The sequence below is a fragment of the Echeneis naucrates genome, chromosome 23, assembly GCF_900963305.1.
Source record: "Echeneis naucrates chromosome 23, fEcheNa1.1, whole genome shotgun sequence".
NCBI lineage: Eukaryota > Metazoa > Chordata > Actinopteri > Carangiformes > Echeneidae > Echeneis > Echeneis naucrates.
Window position 1 is genome coordinate 698,620 of NC_042533.1, and position 10,703 is coordinate 709,322.

The 10,703-nt window shown below is 45.3% G+C and overlaps 2 protein-coding genes across 2 annotated transcripts; one reads left to right on the forward strand and one right to left on the reverse strand.

Annotated features, from left to right (window-relative positions):
• The first annotated feature begins 53 nt into the window (after positions 1-53).
• On the forward strand, positions 54-2,225 carry LOC115037176 (cathepsin E-like). Its single transcript, XM_029495679.1, is given in 10 exon segments — positions 54-109; positions 334-514; positions 598-715; positions 817-935; positions 1,172-1,371; positions 1,447-1,590; positions 1,638-1,782; positions 1,852-1,950; positions 2,050-2,152; positions 2,155-2,225. Coding segments are annotated over 10 exon segments (1,236 nt in total).
• Positions 2,226-3,052: 827 nt separating this feature from the next.
• On the reverse strand, positions 3,053-10,408 carry LOC115037177 (bestrophin-3-like). Its single transcript, XM_029495680.1, is given in 18 exon segments — positions 3,053-3,187; positions 3,189-3,254; positions 3,256-3,346; positions 3,435-3,581; positions 3,583-3,695; positions 3,813-3,938; positions 4,054-4,153; positions 4,224-4,318; positions 4,320-4,376; positions 4,502-4,605; positions 5,133-5,280; positions 5,430-5,507; positions 6,529-6,683; positions 6,956-7,101; positions 7,473-7,560; positions 9,130-9,224; positions 9,992-10,186; positions 10,279-10,408. Coding segments are annotated over 17 exon segments (1,896 nt in total). The 5' UTR covers positions 10,144-10,186; positions 10,279-10,408.
• Positions 10,409-10,703: the final 295 nt, after the last annotated feature.

Here is a 10,703-nt window from a genome sequence, read left to right on the forward strand (position 1 = left end):
CCAACATCAGCCGGACCTCAGAGTCACTGACGGACTGACGGCGGCAGGCAGACATGCTGAGGCTGCTGCTGGCCGTTCGGGGTTCTGGACCTGGACGAGCTCTGCGCTGGTCCGGTAGGAAACATTCACCTTCATTTTAGCCCTTTTTAAGTGATTTATCCTCATAGTTTGAGCTTTTGAAGTTTTTTTTTTTATTTGTTTTTTAAATAAAATTCTGAATCTACAAAATAGAACTTTGTTTTAGTAAATCTGTGTGAGTTGTAATTCTGATGGATGAAACAAACACAGCAGGTCAGACAGTAGATTTAAATCCCACATACTGGACCCCCCCAGGGTCCCTCTGAGGAGGGTGCGTTCCATTCGTTCCCAGCTGCGAGCCGAGGGTCTCCTGGAGGAGTTCATGAAGCACCACCGCCCCGACGCCTTTAACCGCCGCTATGCTCAGTGTTTCCCGCCTGGCACGCCATCGCTGCGCCTCGGACGCTCCAGTGAGAAGATCTACAACTTCATGGATGTAAGAAGACCAGCCCAAACATTGTTGGTTTAAATCCCACAGCTGAGCAAGGCACTGAACTGTGTGTCTGTGTTGTGCGTCAGGCTCAGTATTACGGTGAGATCAGTCTGGGCACGCCGGAGCAGAACTTCTCTGTGGTGTTTGACACCGGCTCAGCTGACCTCTGGGTGCCATCCACCTACTGCGTCAGCCAGGCCTGCGGTACGACAACCAAACACAACGGCTGTTTGTGGGTCAGGTTAACATGACTGCAGTGTGGACTGTGATAAGAGGTTCAAGGTCTTGGTGTGTGTGTTTTCCAGCATCACACAGGCATTTCAGGGCGTTCGAGTCGACCTCGTTCCACCATGACGGTCGGATGTTTGGGATCCACTACGGATCAGGTCACCTGCTGGGAGTGATGGCCAGAGAGACGCTGAAGGTCAGTTCAGCCTTCATTCTGACTGCTGACCATCACAGGAAGGCAGATGGTGTTGAAGTCTATGGGAAAATGTCCCTCCTCCTGAGTTGATAGTCTGAAATACAACATTAAATGATGCTCCATTTTGAGGGGTGGGGCCAGGGGTGGGGCCATGGGCGGGGCCAAGTTTCTGACTGATTCTTAATTTATCAGGAAAAGTTTGCTGAATGTTTGTTGAATTTGTTCTTTGGCTCCAGATCGGACACCTGACCACCCTGAACCAGGAGTTCGGGGAGTCGGTGTACGAGCCTGGAGCCGCCTTTGTGTTCGCCAGGTTCGATGGCGTCCTGGGGATGGGGTACCCGTCCCTGGCAGAGATCCTTGGAAACCCCGTTTTTGACAACATGATGGCGCAGAAGATCGTGGACGAGCCGGTCTTCTCCTTCTACCTCAGCAGGTGCTCTGCCGTTCGATAACTTTCGGTCAGATTCCTCGAAGAGCTGGAGTGTTGTGATGCTTCTGTTTCGTGCAGGAACAGTGGAAGCAGCCCTGAAGGGGAGCTGCTGCTGGGGGGGGCAGATGAGACGAAGTACAGCGGCCCGATCACCTGGATCCCGGTGACCGTGAAGGGATACTGGCAGATTAAAGTGGGACAGGTCAGAGTCCACCTGCTGCTGTGACGTCTTGTCGTTGGGAGGACATTCATTGTGTGTCTGTGTGCAGCGTGGCGGTGCAGGGCATCGGCTCGTTTTGTCCTCGGGGCTGTCAGGCCATCGTCGACACAGGAACCTCCCTGATTGCTGGGCCGACCAGTGACATCATCAACCTCCAGCAGCTGATTGGAGCCACGCCCACAAACATCGGAGAAGTGAGACAACAAGTATGTCTGACAGTGAAGAAGTTTATTCCCATCTGATGGGATCCTTTGTGTGTTTAGTATCTGATCGACTGCGTCAGGCTGCCCAGTTTGCCTCATGTGACCTTCGTCCTGGCCGGGGCAGAATTCACGCTGACGGCTGAACACTACGTCAGGAAGGTGAATAACTGGATCAGGTCTCTTCGTCTCGACTTTAAAATCCTTAAGTGTCCTCAGTTCAGACTCGGATATTTGTTGTGATGTGTCCTGTCTCTTCAGGAGATGCTTGGGGACCGGATGTTGTGTTTCAGTGGGTTCCAGGCCCTGGACATCATTTCCTCTCAGGGCCCCCTGTGGATTCTGGGAGATGTATTTCAGACACGTACTACAGTGTCTTCGACAGAGGACAGGACCGGGTCGGTTTTGCTCCTGCTAAACACATCAGCCAGCAATAACCCATCAATATCTGACAGCTGTATGATCAATAAATAAATGGATTAAAACCTCAACAGCTTTCTGTGCTTCTTGGAAAGCCAACAACAAGCTGATAGCCTTGAATTGAACTTATCTACAAATATTTTCACAGTTTTGTGACAAACTTTCATTAGTGACTCATCAAGTCTTTAGTTTTATTCCAAAAAGTAGCCTTTAGTGTTTGAGCAGCAGCAACAGATCCATGATTGCATATTCATCACATACAAGAACAGATAAATATAACAGTCATCACATGAAGACAGAAGGGTTTAAATATTTTGTTTCTAGAAACCTTTAAAGTTTCATCAAAAAACCTGAGCACGACTTGTCCTTCAGATCGGGACCAAAGTGTCTTTGCCTTCGGTTCTTCAGGTGGCTGCAAGAACCTGACTGGAGCTCCAGAAAACAGTCAGTCACAAGTCAGCATATATATCCACAACACGTTCTGCTCACAGCTAATGTTTTGTCTTGAGCATGTTTACATTTCATAATAGTAGATTCTTTTGGATCTTTTTCATTCTTTGGGGTTTGAATTAAAGCCTGTTCTCTCCAATCACACAACTGGAAAATCAGGAAAACTACCAAGCTTGAGACATTCACAGATTGTGTTTCCAGCTTTTCAAGCATTAGTTGGTTCAAAGCAGCAATATTCTGTTTGTTCTTTTTGTTCGGTTTGGTTTTGTTTGTTGTGTTTGTTTGGTTCTGTGTGATATCATGTTTCGGAGTCGTTTTCATTTCTTTTCCTCATTTTTCTGAGTTCTTGTGTTTGCCTTCATCACTGTTGTTGGCTCCATCTCTCTCCTCATCATCAGTTGCTGTCCATTCCCTGGAAGTTGTGCTCATAGTCGGGTTCGGGCAGCTGTAAAGTGTCTGTCGATGGAACAGGGGATCTTCGGGACTGGAACCGAGCCATGCCTCGTCTGCGCCTCCCCAGGGCTTTGGGGGCTCGGCAGGCTGCGTATCGACGCCTTTGACGTCTGCCTGGAGAACTGCAGGGAGAACTGGCGGCCCCCGAGGCCGAGTCAGAGGGGCATTTTGGCCGGTAAGTGTCGTCCAGCGAAATTTCTTTGGTCCCAGTCTAGTTGGGGAACAGACAGCAGTCCTGGAAATGAACGACACAGAAGTTGAAGATGGAGATGCTGTTTCTGAAAGCTGACGGCATTTTGAGCAGAATACAATGAATGAATCACCTTGAAGTTTCCAAGCCCGGTGCCTCCTCAGAGGGCGAAGGATCCAGCCCGTTCTGAGGTTTTGCTGCTCCAACGTTGCTGGAAGAATCTTCATTGTGATGAACGTCACCAAATAACGGCGGGCTGACGATGATCGGGGGAAACTGCAGAGGGGGAGCTTTCGGGTGATGGAGGGTTGCTGCTGACCTCCCTCAAGGTGGCCAAGGTGTCCATGGATGCCGGGGGTAAGACCAGAGAGGTGGGCGGAGCCATTTCATCTGGCTGGATCAGGCCTGGGTGGAGCCTGCATGTCGAAACGACCAACAACAGACATAAAGACACTCTCCATCTCTGGTAGAACACGTACATGTTGGAGCAAACCACAGTTATCAACCAAACGAGCACCTGAAGTCTGGGAAGAAGCTTCCCTGTTGCGTCACTACTGTGGCGTTTGAAGATGGGCCGCGGGGTTCGAAGGTCAGGAGGCTCCTGCACACTAAGAAGCCTACGGACTCGACCAAGAACCTCAACATAAAAAAAAAAACCCCAATCAGCTCGATTATGAACAACTTTTTTATGATTAAAAAAAGAACACAGAAGTAAAAACCAGATGTTGGTGAAGTTAGTTAAAAACGTTTACCGACTCTTGGCGCCGAGTAAAAACAGGATCCTGCTGACGTGGTCGACTGTCTGATGTCTGACTGATGTCGGCCTCATCAATCTGAATAATATCTGAGAGTCTGGAAGAGAAAGAGGAGTTTTTGATAACTACCTGACAAACTGACTGTGTGTCACTGTGTGTGTTCTGACCCCATGTCGGTGGTGGAGCCGAGGAATGATGGGATGCAGTAGTCGGCGGCAGCCAGCGTGTACGGCGGCCGAGCGTCGCAGTCGTTCCAGTATATTGTCTTTGGTCATATGAGGAAGGTTCATGTGCATCTCGTCCACAGCCAGCAGAGACACCTGAGGGGGTGAACAGGAAATGACTGAATGAAACAGTTATAGTAAGTTATTGGAGTCATTTTAGAAATAGTTACATCCAGATGATACAGTTGAGGCAGATACAGACAGATTCCTCGAGTCCAAACCTGAAGGTTCCTGTCGATTATCCAGTTTGCTTCGAAGTCGTCGTCATCTTCTCCAAACGGGTTGATGAGTTGTTCTGCTACCTGAAAATCATACACAACCAAAACTTTGTGCGGTTAGACTCCACATTCAATCTGACAATTTTCTTACTGATAATCTGGTTTGCTTTGATGTTTCCCAGAAGATGAAACAGTCGGCACTGTGACGCCTTTTAATTTGCAACTTAACCTCATGCACTATTTCTGTTTCATATCCATCACATAAGTTATTAATAACTTTAGGTGGAGTGTTATTAATACAACCGACCAAGGTTGAGACACAGACAACAGCAGGAAAAACAGGTCATCTGAATATGTCTTGTTTTTAAACATTTCATGATTATTTTGGAAAGTGTTTCATAACTCCAGGATGGACCCGTTAACTGGATCAAGATTAGTGGAAAGCCGCTCTATAGTTGTTGAGTAATCCTGCTGATGAACAAATGAACAAACAGACACTGGTCCTTTTCAACAGATAAACACCAGGAGACATTTGGGTTGTTGTCAGGGACTACATTCAGCGGCGGATGGGCACGTTGTTTTGTGGATTTATTGTCAGTTTGTTGACTTATTCTCTTTTAAAATGTATTTTTACCTTCCCAGCCGGCGTAGAAGAAGAACTGCAGGAGGGTGAAGACGGGGACGTAAAGGTCGAGGTCATGACCTTGGGATTTGTCGGGGTCGAGAAACTGTCGACCAATCAGACAAGCAAAGAAAAAGGTGTAGACAGCGAGCGTGACGACCTGCAGTGGACAGAGAGAGAGAAAGCTGTCGATGGTGAGCGCCCCCTCCTTCGGACTCAGAGCTCTGATTCAGTTACAGTAATGAGGGCAGATGATCGGTGATGTGATTAGATGAGCTGCATCTGTTTTCACATGATGTGGGGGCCGACCTGCGTGTAGACCAGCGGGATGCCGACCCAGTTGTAGCCGAACAGAGTCGCACACCAACTCCTGAAGCGATTCATCTCCTGATCACAGCAGAAACAGAAATTTAGAGGGGTTGGCAGTTTGGCAGCAGCGTCTTCTCCCCGACCCCCCCCAAATGTCTGCGACTCAACAGGCTGGTTGGAAAAAGCCCCCCTCCCTCTGGAACAGAGCTGGGTGTCACATTACCTACATGTCTGGTCTATGTGGTCACAGAGATCAGGCTCTAATTTGGTGTTTGGCTTTTGTCTCTCGGTGCTTAAGAGCCCCTCTCTGTCCGACCGGATGTTTGTGTCCTAATGAGACTCTTCCATGCTTCACTTCTGCTCTAATCTCATACCAAATCCCACTCATGGCCGTTCAGCCGCCCCGTAGACCGTCTCATGTGACTCTTATGGAGGTTTAATTTCACTCATGAAGCCCAGCTCTAATGGCCAGGCACTGATGCCAACAGAAGATTTATACGTTTCTGTCACATTTTCACGAATAAACATTATTAACTAAGAGCAGAAAGCCGAAGACCTGAAGTCAAACATGTGGCTGACTGATAATCGGCATGTTTCCTCTTCCCCATAAATCCTGTGTGTGTTTGTGTGATAACGGCTGTCCAGCACGATCAACACACAATAAAAGTCCAATGTGGAAACAGCCGTTAATGAAACGCCATTTAAAGTTCTTCTCTTTGATTGCTGCTAATTAGCTTAGGTCTTAGTTCAGTTTATTGTAAGTTTGTGTCTTTTAATATTTTGGGTTACAGATATTTTAGGAGCAGTTACATTAAAATGGAGTAGTTTTACTTTCCTTTGTCTGCTTTTTCTTCATTTACAAAAATAATATTGATGTACCTCTGTCCCCTGTCTGGTGTTTGTATGGAAAATAATAAAGCCTGAATTTAAATAAATAATTAATGCTCAGCAAATCTCTTGGTAGAACTATGATTTTGTAACAGTTGTGTTGATTATGACGTTTTTTGGAAGCTACATTACAACAGCTCTCAAATTTAGAAGAATCTTCCCATTCAGTTTTTGACACAGAACATTGAGGATATGTCACATTGTGTGTCACATTGAGGATATTCTGCAGGTCGATGCTGTCCTGGATCCGTCCTTCCTGTCGAGCTTTAGATGCCAGGTTGGAGAACCAGACCACGGGGATCCAGTACTTCAGGTGAGGGGAGCGGATGTTTTCAAACACCTTCCTTTCCTCTGGAGTCATGAAACCTGCGGAGACAGATCAGGTGGAACCAGATCAGACCACAGATCTACGTCAGAAATCCAAACAGATGGAAAAATCGCACAAAGATCATCAGCTGACTCCAGGCCGGACCAGCCGATCCCCCAGGACCAGGTCAGACCAGAGCAGGAAGGAAGAGACACAGACAGGAAGATGAACTTTTCCATCATTTAGAAACACGAACTCAGCAGAAAAGAACACCCCAGACTGAACAGCGTGGAGTAATCAGATTAACTGCTGAAGAAAAAGCTCTTCTCACCCGCCTCCACCACGTGGTCCATGGTGGGAAACCGTTTGCAGACGGCGGTGCTGACGGAGCGAAAGATGAGGAGGGACGTCAGGTTAACGTAACGCACCAACGTCCGGCGCAACAGGCGACCATATTCGTCTTTACCCTGAACACAGCTGGAAGAAGGAGACAGAAACAACATGGTGAAAATAACAGGCTCCATCTAGTTGCTGCACTTTTATTTCTAAAATGTGGACAGAGTCTCAATGGAATCAGATCTGAGCCTGTGAGCTTTACATGTGCTCTTAATGTGGACTAACATGGAGCTAATTCATACGAAGGAACTTGACAGCAGAGGAAACAAAGAAAAACAAATAAAGTGGCAACAACAACATAATCCTGAAAGACCCGGACCTTTATTTAATGCGTTCACATCATTTTCTGGATTACAATGCATTTCACTTTATGATCATCCTGGATTTTCCTAATTTTATCTGACATAACGTAAGAATTTATCCTGAAGTTCAACAGATTTTAAAAATCCTACCTGGAGATGTGGAACATGAGTCTGTCGGGCCACGGCAGGTTCACAAACTGGTTCCACCAGCGGTTCACCACCAGAGTCACGTAGAACCCTGAAACAGAGCGGAGCGGGCCGGGTCAAACTCCCACAATGCTTTGCGAACTTCTTAGCTTAGCAACGAATAATAACGTGACGTAAACAATACGCATATATTAGGAAATAACCGTGTTTTATTTTTATTTTTTCACTGTGTGAGCTATTGTGAACCCCTCGTGCTCTGTCGGAGTAGTTTTTTTATTTATTTTTTTACCAGACATTTTCAACAGCCGGCTAGCTTAGATGCGCTGCCTCGTACGTTAGCCAACGTTAGCTTGCTAGCTAGCGGAAGTCCCGCTGTGTTGTTTACTCTGAAGGGGGGGCGATCAGCTGATGAACAAACAAACAAACAAACAACCAGACAGCCAGCAGAATCTCCTCTGGCGTCGCCATTATGGGAAAAATACCGGCACAGGTATATTTGTGGTCAAGTTAAATCCCCAAATCTTCATGAAAAACTAAAGCTGCTAATGTTCTCCTCAGAAGTCAGGACGTTTGTTATAAACTTCATCTGGATCGGTGGAAACACAAAGCTACAACAATGGGCTTCAGAACTTCCCCCAAAACGGGCGACAAAGACCCACAAAAATGCAAAATGTGCAAACCAGATGTTTGAATTTATTTCCTTTCACACTGATGAAGCTGGACTGAGCTTGTTTCCACAATGAGACAACAAACAGTGTGTGTTTGTATGTGCTCCCTCATCAGCTGCACAGTCATCCAGCTTTTAGTAACACTTTAATGATCTGTTTCCATTAGCATCCTGTTAATGAGGCAGCTCTATCCATCTGCCCCTTCCGCTTCTCCTCAGTCACCAGATATTTGACATTTCTCCTCATTTCCTTCCATTAATCTGGAGTGTGTTTTCCGTGGCAGCAGGAATTCCAGAGTATTCCCTCCACTTCTGTTGGGTGATGAGGGGTTCAAGACCGGATATATGATCCATCTATTTTCTCCACTTCACAGGCTCTTTATTTAATCAATTGTTCGTCTTTGTGTCGACTTTAGTCTGCCAGTTCACATCATACTGAACAATAGTCTCCAAACACAAAGGTCATCTGTCAGTGAGTGTGGTTGAAAGTTAAGCCCTGATCTCTCAGGACTAATATCAGCTCATCTCACCAGATCACCTGGATCACCTGTGGGACGCCGTCACCATAACAACTTCTATGAAAAGTATTTTAGGATCATCACAACACACAACAGAGGTCGACACCAGATTAGTTCAGACTTGTGGCTCCAGAGTTTCTTTCCACTGAAGCTGCAACTGCAAGTTTTGTGTTGGTCAGTTGGCTCAAACTGCTGCTGTTTGGTTAAATCGCAAACCGCATCCCCAGATGTTTCCACCATTAAGGGAAGGTGCAGCCACATCAGGCTTTCATTGAGCATCAAAGTCAATGAATATAGATTCTTCTATTTACAGGAAATTCTCACTTGTTATCAATATTGGGTAATTAATAAAAGAAAAATATTCACAATCCAAAGGAAAGTAACAATTGAAATGCTCCCAATGAGTTTATGGTCTCAGTCTGAAGTCTGCGATTCAACATGAGGACAATGTTGGAAAGTGAACAGTCAGACATACCCAGGACAAAGGTGACCGGGATCTGCTCGGCATATTTGTCACAGTACATGGAAAGTTTCTCAAACAGTCTCTTCTGATGGTCAGTGAGGATGATTCTGTAGGACACAGACAAATCCAGTGTAACTCAGTGACAACCAACTCAATAAAAATTACACTGTCATTAGCTGCGTTTCATCTAACAGCCAATCCATTCTGCTTCAAGAAAATTCTTACTTAAAGTGAATTGGGAAACCTCAACTTACATCAAAGGTATATTTTTCCCAGCATGTTAAGTTTATTTGACTTATATTACTGTCAATTTTTGCTTTAATCATTCCTTTCTGAAGGAGCTGTCTCCTGCTTTGCTGAAATTAGCATGCTAACCACTTTCTCTGTATCTTCCCATTCTGATTCCAAATATTGTAGCATCCAAGCCAGCAGCTTTACCACCTCTTCTGAACACAACAATGGCTGAAGTTTTTATTGCTAAAATTAGCAATATTAAAACATACAAATAGCCCATTTACTGATGATTTTTAAAATGTCACTGTCTTTTCAGTTTAAACTGCACTGTTTCGTTTTGGGTATTTGTTTTTGTCTATTTCTTCTGTAACTGTATTTTCTCTTTGGCAAAAAATAAGCTGATAAGAAATCTTGCTTTTTCTAGTATTTATTATTGTGTCCTATTGTGTGACTATTTGTTCTTTAAAAGGTGAAGTCAGACAGATTACATCTAAGTCGTAAGAAATAGCCACTTAAGTAAAATATTTTAAATAACAGGGGTGACAGAGTGTAATTAAAATCTATAAGAACTGAGAATTTTTGAATAATGCATCTGCTTTCTTTCTTGTGTGGTGTCTGTTTGTGTATCTGTGTGTGCGACCTGTAGACGACGCTGAGGATGGTGTAGAGCAGCACAAACAGGGCGAACTCTCGATACAGCAGCTTGTAGATGCTTCCCTTCCAGCGCAGCAGGAGCCGGTGGAAACTAAAGAAGGTGGCGTTGGCAACTTTACTGGAGTAAGTGACAGTCATCCTGAGCCAACCTGAGACAGACACACAAACAGATCTGATCTTCCTGTGACAGATCAGATCATGAATTACTGCATCATTACCACAGTCTTATGCAATAATATTTCATTGCTGTTATTTTCATGAGGTTTTACTCACAGAATGACTTCCAAATGCCTTCGTTTTGTTTCAGCCGGTAATTTTTATCAGGCTTCTTCTTTCCTGATTTGTTTATGCCAAATGCCAAATAACCCCCCACCTTCTCTCTCTCCACCACACTATCTCTCCCTGATCCTCTCTCGCCCACTGCTTCCCTCCACCATGATGATTTCCAGTTGCCCTGTAATGCCAGGCAGAGCACACACACACACACACTGAGGTCTAGAGTTATATTGATGAGCTAGCGAGCTAAATGTAGTCGTGTGTGTGTGTGTGTGTGTGTGTGTGTGTGTGTGTGTGTGTGTGTGTGGTGTGTGTGTATGTTTGTGGCATAGATATGAGTGGAGGTAAACATGTATAAACAGAAACGTTGTTGGCCTGAAGTCGATGTTGTAACATTAAGTGTTAAAAAAGACCAACCATCA